The sequence below is a fragment of the Phocoena sinus genome, chromosome 21 (genome assembly GCF_008692025.1).
Source record: "Phocoena sinus isolate mPhoSin1 chromosome 21, mPhoSin1.pri, whole genome shotgun sequence".
Lineage (NCBI taxonomy): Eukaryota > Metazoa > Chordata > Mammalia > Artiodactyla > Phocoenidae > Phocoena > Phocoena sinus.
Window position 1 is genome coordinate 31,345,128 of NC_045783.1, and position 21,550 is coordinate 31,366,677.

Genomic DNA, 21,550 nt, shown 5'->3' on the forward strand with positions numbered 1-21,550 from the left:
TTAAGGAAAAGCAATGTAAGTTCTTCACCTTGTTCTTTTTTTCAATTTTCAAAACTCTTTGACTCTTCTAGGTATTTGCATCTCCTTATGAATTTGACAATCAATTTCTACAAAATGTCTTCTGGAATTTTGATTGGGATTACACTGAAACTACAGGTCAATTTGGGGAAAATGAATATCTTATCTTTCTTTTTCCCTGTGACTTTGCTAGACTCTCTTAATTAGTCCGGATTGCCTTAATGGAGATTCTTTAGGACTTTCTATGTAGAGAGTTAGATCACTAAAGAAATAGGGTTATTTTTCCTTTCAAAAATTTATACCCTTTATTATTATTCTTTTTCCTTTTGCACTACCTAAGAACTCTAGTAAAATGTTGACTGGAAGTAGTGAAGGCAAACAACCCTGCATTATCCCTAATCTCAGGGGTGGTTTTCTTCAGTTTGGGGCTATAACAACTATACCATAGACTAGGTGGCTTAAACCACAAACATGCATTTCTGACATTTCTAGAGGCTGGAAACTTCAAGATCAAGACACAGGAGATGTGATGGCTGGTGACACCACTTTTCCTACTTTGCAGATCTCCTGTACGCTCATGTGATGGCGAGCAGAGAGAGGGATCCCGTGCCTCTTCCTTTTTGTATGAGCATTAATCCCACCATGAGGGCCCCACCCTCACACATAATCTAACCCTAATTACTTTCCAAAGGCTTCAACTCCTAATACCGTCCTATTGAAAGTTAAGGTTTCAAAACATGAATTTTGGGGGAACACAAGCCTGCAGTCCATAACAGGAGCATTCAGTCATTTACATTCTATACATTAGCTGCGGATGCTAATAGATGCTCTTTATGAGATCAAGGAAGTTTTCTATTCCTACTATTTACCATGAACGTGTACTGAATGTTGCCAAGTGGTATTTCTGAAACTATTGCCATGATTCTGTGGTTTTCTACCAAAATCTGTTAAATTCATTCAATTCCTGTTTTCTTTACTGACTTATGTAATACTGTCGCAAAGTCTTTGAAAAAGCACACATGTTTTTGGAGTATAATGGAAACTTGACTGGATAACAGATTGCTGGGATATTATGTACCCCCCCTGGAGAAGCCATTTTCTCTACTCCCTAGTTAGACATTCTTGACTATATTACAAGCACAAGTCTTATACTATAATTCAGCAGTCCCCAACCTTTTTGGCACCAGGGACTGGTTTCATGGAAGACAAGCTTTCCCTGGACTTGGGTGTGGGGATGGTTTCAGGTGATTCAAGCACATTGCATTTACTGTGCACTTTATTTCTGTTATTATTCCTTTGTAATATATAATGAAGTAATCATACAACTCCCCAGAATGCAGAATCAGTGGGAGCCCTGAGCTTGTTTTCACTTGCCACTCACTGATCGGGTTTTGATATGAGTCTACAAGCAATTGATTTATGACGGTCTCTGTGTCGTCAAACCTCTCTGCCAGTGATAATCTGCATTTGCAGCTGCTCCCCAGCGCTAGCATCACCACCTCAGCTCCTCCTCAGATCATCAGGCATTAGATTCTCATAAGGAGAATACAACCTAGATCCCTCCCTCGCATGTGCAGCTCACAGTAGGGTTCGCACTCCTATGAGAATCTGATGTCACCACCAATATGACAGGAGGAGGAGCTCAGGCAGAAATGTGAGCGATGGGGAGCGACTGTAAATACAGATGGAGCTTCGCTTACTCGCTGCTCACCTCCTGCTGTGTGGCCCCATGCCTAAAAGGCCATGGACCAGTAATGGCCCGGCAGTTGCTATACTTGCTTTATAAGAAATGGCCAATTATCCAAGAATGATGTTTGCTCCTTCTCCAAGAGAGAAGTCTGTGAGAGAGAGCTGTCCAGGGCCAGCAGCATCAAAGAGGGGATGATATAGACACTCTTTTCCCTTAACTCCTGTCTAGATTCAAAAACTAGTGGGGGACAGTTTGGGGCCCCGTGTTGAAGCTAGAAAAGGAAACAACCAGCAGTTTCATCTACCTTGGTCTTTGCCTGAGCAAAGCACATATGTGATGTTAAACCACTGACAGTCGGGAATTGGTTGCTTCAAAATCTAGTGGTATTTGACCTAATAGTGGTTCTCAAGAATACAGTTTGAGGAAGCGTACATAGTTGTTCCATCTTTTGATCTGATTGAAAGTTCACTGTATTTGGCAACTACCCCTTATGAATTTGGTTGTGATTGTGGCTGGCTATTATTTTCATTCGGGATGAGATTAGAGTCTCTTTTTTTAAAAGTGTGCTTCGTTTCACACATTAGGAAGGACAATTCACAATAGGGAGGAAAGAAATGGCTTCAACCAAAAAAAATCTCAATTTTATAGTTCTGACTGGGTATAGAATTATAGGCTGGAAATCACTTTTCCTCCTTTTAAGTAACTGTTGTATTGCCTTTCAACCTCCAATATTGCTGCTAAGTAAGACCATGCCATTCTGCATCTTCTTTATATATAAAAAACCAGATTTTTAAAAATATTGGTCCAGAACCTCCACTTAAATCATTCTGAGAATTTTTCTTGGATTGTTTTATGATTTATTCAACTCAATTTTCTATGTTTATTTGTACCAGAACTCAGATTACATCACCCATATTGTTATTTTAACTGAATTTCTTATCTCTCAAATTTCCCTGTCATTTTTGTTTATATTTTAGTTTTTGTGTGATTTCTGGAATTTTATCTTGTGAACTTTCTTTTGAGTTTTTACATAGGTTCAGCATGCTTTTACCTTCCAAGAACTGTTATCTGCTCAGTGTTATTTTTTACATAGCACTCTGTTCTTATTTTGTGGTGAAATATTTTCTCCTACCTCTCTGAGGATATTGTCATTTTGTTTTCTTCACTCTCTCTATTCCTTGGGACCTCAGGCTTTAGCACTTTGAATTTTTCCATGTCTCTATCTACCATATTCAATTGTTTCATCACATGTCTAGTGCCCCTTCGTATCAGGCATTGAGCATCTGACAGCTTATTCCAACATCTATGACCATGTACGGAGCTTATGGCCTGCTCTCTTCACAGACAGTAAATTGTCTGGGTTGTTTGCTGGGAAAACCCTGCTGTCAACATGGTTAGTTTTGATTCTTTTGGGTGGTTTCATTCCCTCCTGGGTTCTAATGAACATCTTGGATTGTGTAAACCTGTTTCCCAATATCTAGTGTGCCAAGTTTAATTTACAACAGAAACAATCGATTAGGAGAGGAAATCAGGTTTTATACATATTTATACAACTTATTTTCAACCACGTTTCTTCCTAGGCCCACCCTTAATATCATTTCCTAAGGTATTCGGACTTGCAGTTCCAAAAACATTTGAGTAGTTCTGTAGTGCGTATCAAGTTTCCTATAGCCTATCCCAATTGCCAGTTAAGGATTCAGCTTTTTAGTGGCTAAATCAGCTGTCTATCTGCTATTCAACTTCCAATGTTATTACTATTCTTCCGTTCTGTTTGTGTGTGTATGTTAATGCCATGTTAAAAACTCCTTTTCGCTTTAGTGGGGTTTAAGGAAGGGGCAGGGTAAATGCATGTGTCCAATATGTCTTTAACAGGTGAGCCCTTTATGTATTTTGTTTGTTCTACTTTTCACTGGTTATCATGAAGGCCTTCACCTTGATTATGAGTTTATTTGTGTTTCCTCTCATAAATGTCAAAATATGCCTAAAATATAAGCTTTTATTTTATTTTCCTCTCTCTCTTTAAAATATCTGTTTTACTGAAGATACTCACTTTGTCTATTTGTGCTTGTAAAAACATTCTTGGGAAAACATGCTTCTCTAAAACTAAAGATTTAAGCCTATCTAATTCAGGGTGAAAAGCAATCATTTAATTCACAAACATGTCAGTACCCATTCTTTCCATTCATTCCTGCAGTGATATCCCTGGCTTTCTCTAGGTTCTGAACTTTTAGTCTCTTTTATTTCATTATTGCATTTTGTTTTGTATCCAAACTTTCCATAATTAGTTCCAGTTACGCTGCTTTACTACATTAGAAACTAGAGAGAGCAAATGTTAATAGTAGTAGTAGCGATATTTATTGATCACTTATTTTTCCCATATATGCTAAGTCATTTTCAATTATAAATTTATGGAATCTTTAAAATATTTGTGTGAGTTAGGGATTATTTTTATTATTGGAATTTTACAGATGAGAACATTTAAACACAGAAGGATGATGTTACTCGGCCAAATTCTTGTGGCTACAGCCTGACCGACGGGAACTTCAAGCTAAGGCAGCTGGAACTGTATGCTATCTCTGTCTCTTCCCATCCCTCTCTTATTGCTGATTCACTGGAGGGGGATGGCTTCCAGTGCAGTGCTCTTTGTCTTTCCCAAAGCATGTCAATCCCTTCAGGTTTGCCCACTGCCACAGAAGAGTATTCATGGAATCCTTTAAAGTTATCCAATTTACTTCATGTGACACTGCTCTATTTCAGTTATGAAAATGGTCTGCAACTGTGTCCAGTGTTGTACTGCAATATGCAGATGGCATAGGGTTAGGGGTCACATCTCAGTTCCATTAAAAATGAAATTTTCATTTCTATATATGATTATATTTTATCATTTTTATGACTTTCTGAAAGGGCAATTTTACTAATCTGTATTTGTACCAACATCTTTGGCAAAATAAATAAAAGCATATTAAAGCAACAGTGAGGGGCTTCCCTGGTGGCGCAGTGGTTGAGAGTCCGCCTGCCGATGCAGGGGACACGGGTTCGTGCCCCGGTCTGGGAAGATCCCACATGCCGCGGAGCGGCTGGGCCCGTGAGCCATGGCCGCTGAGCCTGCGCGTCCGGAGCCTGTGCTCCGCAACGGGAGAGGCCACAACAGTGAGAGGCTCGCGTACCGCAAAAAAAAAAAAAAAAAAAAAAAAAAAAAGCAACAGTGAGATGGAGATCATCAAAAATTAAATACAAGTTTCATTCGTTAAGATTTTGTTCTGCTTCTCTAAACAGGATATCTTAATTTTCATGAGAATATGTGGACAGAGATTCCTTTCCTTAACCACTGATGGCAAAATGTAAAGTTGTGCAATCACTCTTAAGGAGGAATTTAGTATGTATATATATATCTAAAAAACTTTGGAAATATGCCTATTCTTAGATACAGGTATTTATAAAAAAAAGTGTGAATGCTCAAAAATTTGATACATTACTGCTGTTCATTTCTGTATTAAAGTAAAAACACAAATATGCAGAATATGCCATAATTTTGTAAAGTAGATATTTTAAGTTTATATATGTATATGTATATGAAAAAGCATGAAAGAGTACAAATTAAAATAATCGCCCTGAATTCCACACAACATTTTCTCTAGAAAACAGTATTATGGTCATTTCTTATTTTCCTTATGCATACATTTAATTTTAAATCAACATTAACTAATGTTAATTTAAAATAATAATAAATGTAACATAATTTAATGATAAGAGAAAATGTGCATTATCCTCTTAACAGCAATTTTAAGGGGAAATTTCAAAGAAGCATATATGATTAGATAATTTTTTGTTAAATCAATCTTCCTTTATAAATCAACCTTTATAACTAGATACAGTAAAAGAATTAGAACAAATACTCCAAAGTTCTAACAGCACTATATCTAGACAATGACATTTCAGATGATTTCTTGCCTCTTTCCTACTTTTACCTTTTCTATCAAAATAACACTTTCTAACAAAGAAAAAAATGCACTGGCAAAACTGATGACAGTGTCAGAATCAGCAAATTTGAGTATCATTATATTATTAGGTTGCAAATTCAGTAACAGTGCAACTGTGCATATATGCCTAAGAATACTTGCAATTAAGTATACGTGTGAATATTGATTTTTGGATTATATGTTTATATCTATTACATTTTTAAATATTATATGACTAAACAGAAAATATTTTAAATAAATACCTTACAAGAGAAGGTTTATGTATCATCAACATCAGTTTAAATTTGTTTTCCAAATGTAACAAATTTCAACATGAATATGTTTATCAAAAGTTGCACAAACGAAGATCCCATAAAAGGGGTTACTCACTTCTGATTTCACAAAAATTTTGTAGGACTGATCTGCCAATTGGGTTGTAGAATTATTTTCTGCTATGGGGGGGAAATCAATTTCATTATCCTTTATCTGATAAAGCATATGCTCATATGTAGCTGAAGATTCCAACGGCTGAATTCCATAACTGACATTCTCCAACTGCAGTAATCCCCTGAATATTTAAATACATAAAAAAAATTAAAAACATAGACTTCTCAATGATAAACATAGATCGATATTAAGTGAAAACATTATATAGAAAGTTGATAGTGGCCTTTGTCGTCTAATATCTAAGAATCATCCCAACTTCCTTGGATTAACATTTAAACCCAATTTTCTAACTTCTTCTATCTATTACAGCATTTAGGAGTCATTGCAATTGTAGTGTGGCTCAGTAATGTGGCTATTTCTTATACTAGTGGCAGTTTTTCTGAATAAATTTTATAACTGCAAGCCTGGGAGAGAGACAAAGTGAATAGGGAAAATGATAAGACAAGCAGGCCAAGATAGCAGATGAGAAGACACATAATGAAAGTGCCTATTTTCTGTGTCTTCCATCTACCCTTCGAGAAGATTCTAAAAGTAAAAGGGTACACAAGATTTCAGTCATGTACATCTCTGGAATATACCATTACCTGAGTCCAGAGCAGGTGCTAAGTGTCACAACCGAATTTGCAATCTCTGTGGCATATCCTTGATAAAAGCAATGGCCCTAAACAGGAGTAATATAAAGATACATTTGTAATGATTAGAACACAAAGTGTTTGGTCTTATCCTTACTTCCTGGACATTGTCAAACATTCACAATTAGGCATTCCATAGTGTTATTCACCAGATATTCCACTTCCTTCTTATCTACCTACAGTCTTTTCCACTTGACCCTCTTCTGCCTATAAATAATCACAACTCTTATCCTCCCCCATATGATTTTTGCTATAATTCTAAATTTTTGATAAACAACTTTCTGATCTGCATCTTGTCTTTCTCAGTCCCATTTCTTGAATATATAGTCTATGAATGCTACCTCAATGTAATTAACAGCATTACTTTGACTTCCACTGTGAACATTTCGTTTGTTTTTTCTAAGTTAGCCCAAAATATCTTAACTGACATTTCCTCACTATTTTCTCTCTAATATCTCACCATGTTGATCATCCTTAATTCAAACTCTCCTCTCAATGGACTTTCACAACATTAGTCTTCCCAGCTTCTCCCCGGATGTTTTCTTTCAGTGAATATTCCCTTCTCTTCCCTAAGAAATCTGTTGATATCTAGAATCAGTCCTGTTCCTCTGCTAATCCTGGGCTATGAAAACATTAGTATCATCACATTCTCTGGTATGAAAGTGTTTATACGTCATTAGCGCCCAGACTTACATCTCCATCAGTAACCATTCACTCGTCTCAATACTAGGATTACCTCCTATCTCCCACCCATGGACAGTGGCAGAGCATACCCTGCTCCACACCAGGCAGCAGCAGGAGCCATTTCTGCCTTCACTGGTGCCAGCAAACTATGCCACAAGCCTTCACGAAGATGTAGAATGCAAACCAGGTCCCAACCCTTTAACCAGCAGAAGACAGCATCTCAGTTTCTGCAGCTCCTGGCCTTGTACCTGATAAGAGAAAATGATCCCCACAAGATAATTCTCAAAACCCCCAACTCTAAGCAGCAAAAAGTGACTGAGATAAAAAGTTCCCCCACTCAGGGGCACTAGCAGAGGCAGAGTGAGAAGCATACCAATATCCAGTGGCTGGGAAACTGCCAGAGGAAATACTCTCTCTTCCACGGGTCCTTCATCACCCAGCATCACCTAGCAATACAAGGTGGCCCAGGAAAGAACCTTGTCCTGCTATGGGTTGCACCGGCAGAAAGCCAGTGAGCTCCAGCAGAGCCAAAAGAATGAAACAAAACAGAATAATATTGAAAGCCCCAAGAAAGCTAAATGGTCACTGGAACAACAGACCACACTAAATCTGAACTTAAACTGGCTGACAGACTTCAACAATAGAAGATTTCAATGTCAAAGATAGAATAGAAAACTACACACTATACCAAGAACCAAGAATATCACAACATAATGGGAGAAAACAACCCAGTGATGCCAATACTGAGATGAGTCACACGTATCTGGAACTATCGGATGGATTTTAAAGCAGCTGTGATGATACTCGTTCAATGCACAATCAAAAATTACCCTGAAACAACTGAAAGAACAGGAAACAACAGAAAAGAAATAGAAACCATTAAAAAGAACAAATAAAAATATTAGAAGTGAAAAATATAATAAACAAACAAACAAAACAATGCATACTGGACAGGCTCAAAAGTAGAGTGGAGATGACAAAGGATAGAATCAATGAACTCGAGAAAGATCAGTAGAATTCACGCAATATACAAAACCCAGAAAAATGAGTTAAGAAAGTGAATTGAGCCTCAAGGACATATGGAACATTCCCCAAAGTTTTAAAATACATGTCAGGATCCAATAAGGAGAGCAGAAAGAATATGGGGCAGAAAAAAATTCAAAGAAATAAAGGCCGAATGCTGGTCGGAAAGAAGTTGGTTTAGAAAACCCTGGACCCTCCACCTCCCAACAAATACACCAAGTGAGTAGCAATTCATGGACCAATTTCCTTTGTGAGAAATCAGGAATTAATTGACAGGCTCATGCATACCTTTAGAGGATGCAAAATCAGATGCACCAAAGCCAGGAGGGAGATTTGGGGTGCCCTTTCACCAGAGACTCTACCCCAGAGTACTGCCATAAGATCACGAAGAGACCCTATAGCTCCCAGATTCACCCAGGAGAAGAGAGGGTACTGTTCAAGCATCCAGTGCTCCGGTGTTTTCGAGGGGAACGAACACCTCAGGAACATTTTCACCAGACCCGGGGCTCTGATTGGTTCAGGGCAGTCTAGCCACCCAAACCACAGTGGAGGTGGTGGCTTGATTCCCTCCCCAGCTTGCCCAAACTCAACACAGAGTGAGGGGATGAAAAATCCCACCTCTCTGCTTCCCCTGGGGAGGTAATAGTGGATCGACTGAAGGCAGTGTTCCCACTTCGCCGGTTCTGCCCCAAGAGCCAGCACTTGTCTCACCAATCCTGGAGCACTGATGGCTCGCCCACAGTCTAGCTGTCGGAGGGAGAACAGGGGCGGCAGCTTGGGATGACAGACAACAATGATCGTTCCTACTGCCCAGCAGAAACAGAGCAGAAAAAACCACAGCGGCTTGCTTCTACCTGGAGAGAGAAACGGCTGGTAGAGGACCCCCAAGTAATTTCAAATCACTGGCCAGGCTGATCTGTGGGCGTTTCCTTCTGCACACGGCCAGTCATGAAGACTGGGTGATGTGACTGCTTTGTCTAATGAGCAGACACCAAAACAAAGTGTCCAGTGAAATGAGTCATAAGGAAAAGATATTTTGAACAAAGGAACAAGACATAGACCGAAATTGACACTAGTGAAATGACATTAAATAATCTGCCTAATGAAAAATTTAAAATAACTCCCATAAAGATGCTCAATGAAGTTGGGAGAACAATGCATGAACCAAGTGAGAAATTCAGAAAAGAGATACAAAGTATTAAAAGTATCAAACAAATCATGGAACTGTCAAATAATAACTGAACTGAAAAAATTCACCAGAAGGGTTCAGCAGCAGATTAGATCAAGCAGGAGAAAGACTTAACTAACTCAAAGACGGTTCAAAGGAGCAAAAAGAAGACAGTGAAAAAGTGATAAAATCTTACGGGACCTATGGAACACAAACAAAAGGAACAATACACAAAGTATGGGAGTCCCAGAAGGAAAAGAGGGAGCAAGAAAGAATGATTACGTGAAGCAGTAGAGATGTTAGCTAACACGATGACAGTAATCATATTGTAATATGTAAATGGATCAAATCAACACATTGTACACCTTAAACACTCTTACTTCCATAAGTAACAGTTCCATAAGTAATGTTCCATATGTCCTTGAGGCTCTATTCACTTTCTTAACTCATTTTCCTGGGTTTTATATATTGAGTGAATTCTACTGATCTCAATGTACTGACAACACATTGTACACCTTAAACACTGTTATATGTTGATTGTATTTCAGTTAAAAAAACAGAAAGCACTTTCAATACATACTGGCTGAAAACTTTCCAAACTTACGGAAGGAAACTGATATCCACGCCAAGAAGATAAAAAATCACCAAATAAAATGTCCCTAAAGAAATCCACACTGAGATATATTGCAATCGAAATGTCAAAAGTCAAAAGTAGAGAGGGAATTTTGAGAGCAACAGAAGAAAAGTGACTTATGTGTAATGAAACACCCTTAAGACTTTCAGTGGATTTTTTAGCAGAAGGCTTGCAAGCCAGAAGAGACTGAGATGATATATTCAAAGTGTTGAGAGATGAAAAAAAAAGTCGACTAAATCTCATATGCTGCAAAACTACAGAAATGAAAAAGACTTCTGGTTTCTGGTTCTCCACGTCAGAAGGTTGGACGTTGCCATTCCATCCTGACAACAACAGACAGCAGAACGGACTTAAAACTCAACAGCTCTTCCTGGATGTGTAAAAGAAGGGAGGACACAGTGCAAAGCGCGGCCCTCAGGATGAGAGAGGGCACATGGGGAGGCACAGCTCACTGGAGCAGAGAATCAGTAGTGCAAAGTGCTGCTGGAACCAGCGCCAGGGCAGGAAAACCTGACTGTGATTGATGAAAGGCTGTAAGATCAGTGCGGACAATTCTGAGAAATAAAAACTCCGGAGAACCCATGAATGGACCCCCAAAATACTGTGAGATTTACCTTCAAGAGTTCCACCAAGATGTCACAGCTAATACCAGAGAAAAAGTCCTTGTGCCTCCAGCAAGGGGAGGGGGAAAGGACTCAATTTGAAATACATCAGTGCACTCTGTTCTTCTTTCCAGGGCCTGCCTTCAGGGGAAACTACCTAGATAGAGATGAACTGGCTGGGGTATTATCAGAGCCAAACTGACCTCAGGAAAGGAAATACCCAAATCCAGCCCACTCTAGCCATTCTGTCGCACTTGCAGAAAAAACAAAAACAAAACACCAAGAAACACTTTTGTTCATAGCCCTGATGCATAGGCTCACTAAAAAACTGAGACTTAATCACAGGACTATAAAACACTTTCTCTCACCCCACACCTCACTCACCACCACACTACTAAAGGCATATTTACAGCAGTTACGATACCCTAGATATAGAAACAATCTAAGTGTCCAAGAGTGAATGAGTGGATAAAGAAAATGTAAGATATATATCCTATATGTGAGACAACCAATGACTTATGATACACATCACACATATGAATGAATATTATTCATCCATGTGTGAGAAGGATTAGTCTGGAGAACATTATACTAAGTGAAAATAGCCAGACAGAGAAATAGAAACACTTTATGATCTCACTTAACTTGTGGAATCTTACAACAAAAAAGTAAATTCCTTGAAACAGAGGACAATGATGGTTACCAGAGGCTGGAAGTTTGGGGAGATAAGGAGATGCCCTCAAAGGGTACAAGCCTTCACTTACAAGATGAAAAAGCTCTGGCAATCTAATATACAGCATGGCGACTATAGTTAACATAGTTACATACTGTGTTATACACTTGAATATTCCCTTAACAATCTTAAGTGTTCTTACCACAATAAAGGTCACCATATGGGTGATGTATGTATTAATAAACCTGATTGCGGTGACCATTTTAAAGAGAATAAAAATGTGAATTAATCATGTTGTAGTTTAGATATATAAAAACTTATCTGTAAATGTCACCTAATAAATCTGAAAAATAAAAAAGAAATATTAAAAATTTTAAGAATGGAAGCATCAATGAGATAAGTTTGGTCAAAATCTAGAACACTGACAACAGATGCTGGCATGTTTGTGGAGCAACAGAACACTCATTCATTACTGGTAGGAATGCGAAATGGTAGAGATAGCCAGTCGAGACAACCTGGGGATGTTTCACAAAACTAAACAGACTCTTACAATCCAATCCAGCCAGCAATCACACTCCTTGGTATCTACCCAAAGGAGCTGAAAACTGAAACCCACACAAAAACCCTGTAAATGTACATTTTATAGCAACTTTTTCAACACTGTCAAAAATTGGAATCAACCAAGATGTCTTTAAGTAGGTGAAAGGATTCATAAACTGTAGTGCATCCAAACCATGGATTATTATTCAGTGGGAAAAAGAAATTAGCTATTAAGCCGCACCAAGACTTGGAGGAACATTGAATGCATATTACTAAGTGAAAGAAACCAACCTGAACAGCTGCATATTGTATGATTCCAACGACATAACAATTTGGAAAAGGCAAAACTATGGAGAAAGCTAAACGTTGCCCAGGGTTACAGTGGCAATGAACGATGAATGGGCTGAACACAGAGGATTTTTAGGGCACTTACAATACTCTCTATGATACTATAGATGGATACATGTCATTATATGTTTGTGCCATCCCACAGAATATACAAAACCAAAAGTGAACTGAAATGTGAACCATGCACTTTGGGTGATTATAGTGCGCCCACATAGGTTCCTCAATTGTAACGAATCTACCACTGTGCTTGGGGGAGCTATGAGTATGGGGCTCCGGAGGATATTTGGAAAACTCTGTACCGTTGTCTGAATTTTGCTGGCAACCTAAAACTGCCTCCCCCAGCAAAAAAAAATGCTTAAGAAATGGAGAGAGAAGACTTTTCCAGACAAAAGCTGAAGTATTTCTCACCACTATATCTGCATTACAAGAAACACAAATGAGAATTCATCACTTTGAAATGAAAGGGTGCTAAAGAGCAACATGAGAGCAAAAGAAAGAATGAAAGTCATTGGGAAAGGTAGATGTATAGGAAATTTCAAATACTATATTACTGTATCGGTAGTGATTAAATCACTTTTAATTCTAAAATAAAAGTTAAGAGACAATAGTATATAAAAATAACTGTAACTAAAATCATGTTAAAAGTTACACAATATGCAACAATGTAACTGTGATACCGATAACATAAAATGTAATGAGGGGGATTAGTAAAATCGACTTTTTGTATGTTACTGAGGTTTTTACCAGCTTAAAGTACACTGTTATAGCTGTATGATATTTCATGTAAGCCCCATGGTAACCAAAATGAAAATATCAGTAAAGGTTACATAACAGAAAAAGACAAAGAAATCAATACACATGGAACCAAAAAAAAAAAAAAAAAATCAATGAAACACAAGAAAAGACAGCAAGAGGAAAAGACAAAAGAACTACAATTAATCGATCAATCAAACAAGTAACAAAAAAGCATTAGTAAATAACTTCCCTATCAATAATCACTTCAAATGTAAATGTTTACACTCTACAAACAAAAGATGTCAAGTGGCTGAAAGGAGGGGGGGGCAGGTTTCAACTCTATACTGTCTGCAGGAATTTCACTTTAAATTGAAGGACATATAGCGGCTGAAGGTCAAGGGATGGAAACTATTCCAAACAAATGGCAACAGAAAGAGAGCAGGTGTTTTAATTGGGAAGAACACGTCTGACTCCATATTAGATCTGTTCCTCTTACTTTAACCTTTGTGTTCTTTTGCTTGGGCTTAGTCATGCTGGCTCTGCACCTTTTGTAAAAGAATGTTGCCTATGGCTTGAAATGTACAGGACAGCCTGACTGTGACCTGACCGGAACAGAGAATAACATTTGTCTTGGAGGTTTACAGGAACATCGTGACCTGACATACATGGACGCTGCAAGAACACTGAAACCAACACCAAGAAGTCTGCAGCAACTAACTACACCCCTCCCTCAGCTTGCCTTTAAAAGTGCTTTGCTGACAGCCTTTGGGAAATTCAGGCTTTTTAAGGCAGGAGCCACCCGTCTCCTTACACGGCCCTGCAATAAACCTTTCTCTGCTCCAAACTCCGACGTTTCGGTATAGTTTGGCCTACTGTGTGTCGGGCACAGGTCTAGCTATACTTACATCAGACAGAATAGACATAAAGTCAAGACAGTCACAGGAGTCAAAGATGGACATTTTATAATGATTAAAGGGCTAGTCCACCAGGGAAAGATAACCATTATAAATATATACACCCTCAGCATTAGAGAATCTAAATATACCCACAGCAAACACTGACAGAATCTGAGGACAGATACAGACAGCAATACAATAAGAGAAGGGGACTTCAATACCACACTTTCAGTAATGGGTAGAGGAAGCAGACAGGAGATGAGTAAGAAATAAAAAAGAGGACTTAAATAACATTATAGCCAAAATCTACCCAGCAGCTACATACAGAACATTCCCCTCAAAAGCAGCAGAATATACATTCTTCTCAAGTGTACACAAGTTTTCCCCACAATAGATTATATGTTTGGTCACAAAGCAACTCTTAACAAATTTAAGAAGATTTAAATCATACAAGGTGTCCTTTCTGAACACGTTTTGGAATGAAACTAGAAAGGAATAGCAGAAGGATAAGTAAAAAATCCACAGCTATGTGGAAATTAACAACATACTTTTGATCAACAATGAATCAAAGAAAAGAATCAAAAAGGAAATTTAAAATAGCTTGAGACAAATGAAACACAAAACACAACATACCAAAATTTATCGCATCCAGTGAAAGTGGAGGAAAGAGGTAAATGTATAGCTACAAACAAATACATCAAAAAGACCTCAAATTAATAAACTAACTTCACACCTCAAAGAACTAAAAGAACAACAAAGAAAGCTCAAAGTAGCAAAAGGAACATAACAAAGAATAGACCAGGAATAAAATGATAATAAGTGGAAAAACAATAGAAAATATCATAAAACTAAGAGTTGGTCTTTTGAAATGATAAATAAAATTGACAAACCTCTATCTAGATTAAGAAAAAAAGAGAAGTTTAAAAAATAAAATCAGAAAAATGAAAGCTCATGCCACAAAAATAAGAAGGTTCAAAAGAAAATAATATGAACATTATATGCCAACAACCAGATACCATAGAGGATGGATAAATTCTTAGCGACATGAAACCTAAGAAGAGTGACTCATGAAAAAATAGAAAATCCGAACCGACGTATAACTAGTATGGAGACTGAATCGGTAATCACAAACCTCCTAATAGGGAGAAGCCCAATACCAAATGGCTTCACTGGGGAATTCTATAAAACATATAAGTAAGAACTAACACAAGCATTCTCAAATGCTTCCAAAGAGTAAAAGAGGGGGGAACACTTTCAAAGTCATTTTACGCAGCCAGCATTACTCTGATACAAAAGCCACATGGAAAGAACAGTACGAGCTAACATCCCTCATGAATACAGATGGAAAAGTGTTCAACAAAATACTAGTAAACCAAATCCAGTGTAATCTAGCACCTTAAAATGGTCATATACCATGACCAAGTTAAATTATTCTTGCAATGCAAGAATGGTTCAACATTCAAAAATCAATGTGATAAAACACATTAACAGGACAAAGAGTCAAAATCACACGATCATCTCAATATATGCAGAGAAAGAATTTGACAAATTTCAGCATCTATCAAAAGAAAAACTCTCAGCAAACTAGGAATAGAATGAAATCAGCACAACCTAATAAAGGCCATATATGAGAAGTCCACAGCTAACAACATATTCAACAGTGAACCCTGAAAACTTTTCCTCTAAGATCAGGAACAAGGCAAGGACGCCCACCTCACCGATTCCGTTCAATCTAGGATGGGAAGTTATACCTAGAGCAAGTAGACAAGGAAAGAGAAAAAAATAAAAAGGCATCCAAATTGGAAGGAAAGAAGTAAAACTGTCTTTGTTTGCAGATGACATGATCTCATAGATAGCAAAACCTAAAGACTCCACAAAAACCCTCAAAGTTTTAGATCTAACGACAAGTTCCATAATATTACAGAATATATAATCAACATTTAATAATGAGTAGCATTTCTCTACTTACAGAGAACTATTTGTAAGGAAAGGGAAATTAAGAAAACAAAGCCATTTACAAGATCACACACACACAAAATACCTACAAACAAATTTAACCAAGGAGGTGGGAAACTTGTACTCTGAAAACTACAAGGTATTGATGAAAGAGATTAGATAAGACACAAACAAAGAAGACATCCAAGTGGCCAACAGGGAGATCACTAGTTACCAGAAAAATGCAAAGTAACCCCAAAATGTTATTTTTGTGAGATATCACCTCACGACTGTTAGGATGGCTATTATCGTGTGAACAAATGACAAAGAGTGCTGTTGAGGGTGTGGGAAACTGGAACTGTTGTACTCTGTCACTGGGAAGAGCATATGAAACGGTTGCTATAGAATATAGTAAAAATGAAAAACAGAACTCCCTGTGATCCAGCAATGTCACTTCTGGGCAGTTACCCCAAAGAACTGACACAGGAGCTGCAGGAGATATTGGCACTGCTATGCTTACTGCAGCACTATCCACAATAGCCAAGATGTGAATAAACCCTAAGTGGCCACATCCACAGCAGAGTGGATAAGGAAATGTGGTGTATATGTATTCTATGGAATACTAGATAGCCTTAAAAAAGATGTAAGTTATGCAATACGTGACAACATGATTCACCTTGTGGACATTATGATAAGTGAAACAGACCCATCACATAAAGACAAATACCGCATGACTCCATTTCTATGAAGTATTTAAACGTCAAATGCATACCACCCAAAAGTGGAATGGTGTTTGCCAGGGGCTTGGCCAGGGGGAAATGAAGAGGTACTATTTAATGGGCATAAAGTTTCAGTTAAGCAAGATGAATAATAAGCTCCAGGACCTTCTGTAAAACATACTGATGTCAACAGTGATGTAATTTATGCTTAAAATTTGTTAAAAGAGTAGAACTCATATTAAATATTTTTACCACCTTAAATTAAAAAAATTTTATATATATATATATATACATAAATTCAGAGAACAGTCAACAGAAATCCTCACAAAATTGATGAAGGACATAAACATTTAGATTCTGGAAACTGATCAAACCGAAAATAGAATGGGTCCAAAGTCACTTGCAACAAGAAAGATCATGACTAAACTGAAAACAATAAAAATATCTTCAAAGAAACCAGACAGTAATGTCATATAACCTGTAGAAGAACACCAGTTTGAATGACAGTACATTTCTCCTCTGAAAGTCATGAAGTCTCAAAGGAAATACAAGAGCAATTCTCACATGTTGACAAGAATATTACTGTCAAACATGAATTCTATATCTGGCAAATTTATCCTTTAAGGATGAAGGAAAAAGAGAAACTTTCTCTGACAGAGGAAAACTAACAGATTTAGTCTACAGCACACATACCCTAAGGTAATGGCAAAAAGAAACTCCAGGAAACAAAGGTAATACATCACAAAAAGGCTTGGGTAGTCTTAAGGAACTGGGACAAATAGAATGGTTTAAAATACGGGTGAATATAATGAACTATCCTTTCCTTCATGAGTTTCTGAAATCATATTTGGTAGTTGAAACAACAATCACACAGTATCATGTTATGCCTAATGTATGGAGAGGAATATTTGATCAATTATATTTATAAAGTACAGAGGATAAAGGATCCTAAATGCAAGTAGGGTTTCAGGGTTTCACTTGAAGAAGTAAAAAGTCCACAACAGTAGGCTAGGTTCTATATGTTTATTGTAATACCTCAAGCAAACCTAAGAAAAGTACAACAGGGAAAAATCTATTGACACTATAAATAAATCATGATGTAATCTTTAAAATGTTCAAGTAATCCAGAAGAAGAAAACAAGAAAAAAGAAATGAGTAGCACAGAAAAAAAAAATAAAGGAAAAAAAATATAGCAGACAAAAGCCCTAACATATCAATCACTACTTTAAATGTAAATAGTCTAAAAACACCAAATAAAATACTGAGTCCCAAGGCAGATGGAGGAAACAAAAAAATCAAACAAACAAAAGCACACCTTATGACCCAACTAAATAGCCTCTACAAGAAACTCACTTCCAACATAAATGTTTTTCCACTTCCAATGATTTTATTTTTTTACTTAATTTTTATTTTATATTGGGGTATAGTTGATTTACAAGGTGGTGTCAGTTTCAGGTGTACAGCAAAGTGGTTCAGTTACAGGCATAAATTTTTAGGTAGATTGAAATAAAAAGAATGGAAAATATGTCATGCAAATCTTGATAAAAATCATATCAGAGAAAGTGAACTTAATTGCAAAGAAATCTACAAGGGAGAAAGAGAGTCACTACTGATCATAAAAGTATCCACTTATCAAGAAGCAGAGCAATCCTAAATGTATAGGCATCAAACAACAGAACTTCAAAATATGTGAAGCAAACCCTGGTACAGCTGAAAGAGAAAGACAAAAACCACAACAGTAAAGGAGGAATTCAACACGCTCCAATCGGTTATTGCTAGTACTAGACCAGAAATCAGCAAAATATAGAACTGAACCGCAGCATCAATCAATCTGATGTCCATGACATTTATGGACCAGTCCGCCCAAGAACAACAGAATACACATTTTTTTTTCAAGTATCCAAGGACATTCACCTACAAGCATAATATACTGGCTCATGACGCAAACATTCACAAATTAAAAACAAATTGAAATTGTACAAGGTATATGCTCTGACCAAAGCAAAATCAAACTAAAATTCAACAGACAGACAACAGAAAAAATAAACAAACCAAAACCTCCAAACACTTGTAAAGTAAATAACAGACTTTAAAAAAACAAACAGGAAGCCTTAAAGGAAAATTTAAAAATACATATATCTGTAATGAACATGAAAACTCACCATATTGTTGTGAGATACAACTAAGCAGTGTCGAGAGGGAAATTTTAGTACTAAAATGCTTACAGTAGAAAAAGAAATGGTCACGTATTGATAATATAAGTTTTTTCCTCAACAAATTAGAAAAAGAAGAGCAAAATAAACCCAAAGCAAGGTATAAGGGAGAAAAGAATAAGAGCAAAACACTACAAAGTTGAAAATAAGAAAACAGTAAAGGAAATCAAAGCAAGAAAGAGCTGGTTCTTTGATACGTGCAATAAACTGAAAAATCTCTAGCAAGACTGACAAAGAAGGGACGGCATACCTCATCAGCGTCGGAAGTGAACCAGCATATCACTACAGCTGCTGTAGCCATTAAAAGGGTATGAGGACTGCAAGAAAATACATGCCAAAATGCCACTGAGATGAAATAGACCAATAACTTAAACACATACCACCAAAGCCATACATAGGAAACAGATAAACAAAATATTTCTATAACCATTAAATGAATTGGCAATTTAAAACCTCCCACGTACACACTCACATACACACACAAAATCCCCAGGTCCAGTGATTTCACTGGAGAATTTTACCACACATCTTAAGCATTAACAAGTATTTTATACAATATCTTCCAGAAAAACAAAAGAAGAGGTAATCTTTCTCAGTATATTTAATGAGGCCAGTATTACTACTCCAAAAATTAGACAAACTCAGTACAAAAATAGAAAAATCATAGATCAATATTTCTCAGGAACTTTGACCAAAAAAATCCTCAAGAAATTATTAGCGCATCAAAGCCAGGCATGAATAAAAGAATCATACACCAGGACCAAGCTGTGGGGTTTTTAGGTTTGAAAGGTATTTTCTAGGTATTGTTTCAATATTTGAAAATCAGTCAGTGCAATCCACTATATCAACAGACTAAAAAAGAAAAATCATATGATCATATCAGCAGATGCAGAAAAGGCAACCGATACAATTAAATACACACCTCTCCTCATGGGGCAGAAAAACAAACAAATTCTTAGCAATCTAAAAATAGTGAATTTCCACAACTTTATAAAGAGTATATAAAAAAAAACCTTACATCTAATGTTATCCTTATGGTGAATGACTGAATACTTTATCCCTACAATTGGGAAAATTGTGAGGATGTCTGCCATCAGTATGGTTATCTGACAGAGTACCGGTAGTTGTAACAAGCACAGTAAGGTAAAGCAAAGAGATAAAAAGTATACAGATGGAAAAAGAAGAAAACAGAAGGCCATATTTGTAAAAGACCTGACTATGGAAAAATTCTCAAGGAATCTATCAGAAAAAAAAAAAAAAACCCTCATAGAATTAATATGTGACTTCATCGAGGTTGTAAGGATATACGATTGACACAAACAAATGAGAGTTGTATTTCCAGATAACAACAAACATATGTAAATGGAAATTAAAATAGAGTACCATTTACAATTGCTCCAAAGAAAATGAAATACTTTGGTATAAACCTAAAAACATATCTACAGGATCTGAATGCTAAAATTACAAAATGCTAATGAACGACATTTTAAAAAGGACCAAACAAATGGAGATTCTTACTGCATTCACAGTTGGAAGAATCAACAGAATAAAGATGCCTATTCTCCCCAAATTCAACTGTAGGTTTAACAGTGTCTATCACGATGCTAGCAAGGTTGTTTGCACACAGAGGACAGTTTAGTCTAAAATTTATATGAAAAAGAAAAATATCTAGAATAGTGTGAAAATCTTGAACAAGAATAAAGCGGAAGGAATCACTCTAGTCAACATAAATGCTGAATATGCAGGCAAACTGAAGAAGACAGCAGGATACTGGCAGAAGGAGAGTCACATGGAAGATCTGCACAGAATAAAGAACCCAGGAATATATCCGCATCAGTATGACCCCGCCCCCGACTTTTTGACAAAGGTGCAAAAGCAACTCAATGCAGAAGAACAACCCTTTCTAGAAATAGTGTTGGAACAATTCCACATCCCTGGTCAAGTGAGTGAACCTTGATCCAAATCTCACACTTCATACAAAATCACCTCAGGTGAACACACCATTAAATGTAAATAAAACTATAACACTTTTAGAAAATAAAAATACACAGAATCTTCAGGAACTCTAGGGCAACATAGATTTCTTAGGTTTGAGAGCCAAATTACCATTCATAAAGGAAAAGTTGATAAATTAACTCTCATCAAAATGGAGAAATTCTGCTCGATCAGAGACCTTATGATGAGGATGAAAGGACAAATTACAGACTGGGAGCAAACATCTGCAAACCGCATATCTGGTAAAGGACCTATAATTAGAATATATAAACTCCTCAAAGGTCAGTAGTGAAAAACCAACCAACGAGAAAAGTCCAACGAGAAAATGGGCAAAAGACATTAACAGATATTTCACAAAAAGTGACAAACAAGCTCGTGAAACTATAATCAACATCACTAGTCATCAGAGAAACGCCAGTCAAAATTACATGAGATAAAGTACACATCTATCACAATGGCGAAAATAAAATTTAAATAGCAAACAAAATGGCAAGAATGCAGATACTCTTTTCTCTCTCATTCACTGTCAGCAGAAAGTTAAAATGGTACTCCAGCCACTCTGGAGAAAAGATTGGTAATTTCTGTCAAAAGTGAATATACACTCACCATATGATCTGGCAATGATGTTCCTGGGTATGT

At 36.9% G+C, this 21,550-nt stretch overlaps 1 protein-coding gene across 1 annotated transcript in view; it reads right to left on the reverse strand.

Moving 5' to 3' along the window:
- Nucleotides 1-21,550, reverse strand: part of LOC116746884 (A disintegrin and metallopeptidase domain 3-like) — a 92,865-nt gene that overhangs the window by 52,728 nt on the left and 18,587 nt on the right. Inside the window, exons 5-6 of the mRNA XM_032618653.1 lie at nucleotides 6,699-6,775; nucleotides 6,058-6,235 (exon numbers count right to left, since the gene is read on the reverse strand). Of these exons, the coding sequence (XP_032474544.1) occupies nucleotides 6,058-6,235; nucleotides 6,699-6,775 (255 nt within the window). The remainder of the gene's footprint in view (nucleotides 1-6,057; nucleotides 6,236-6,698; nucleotides 6,776-21,550) is intronic.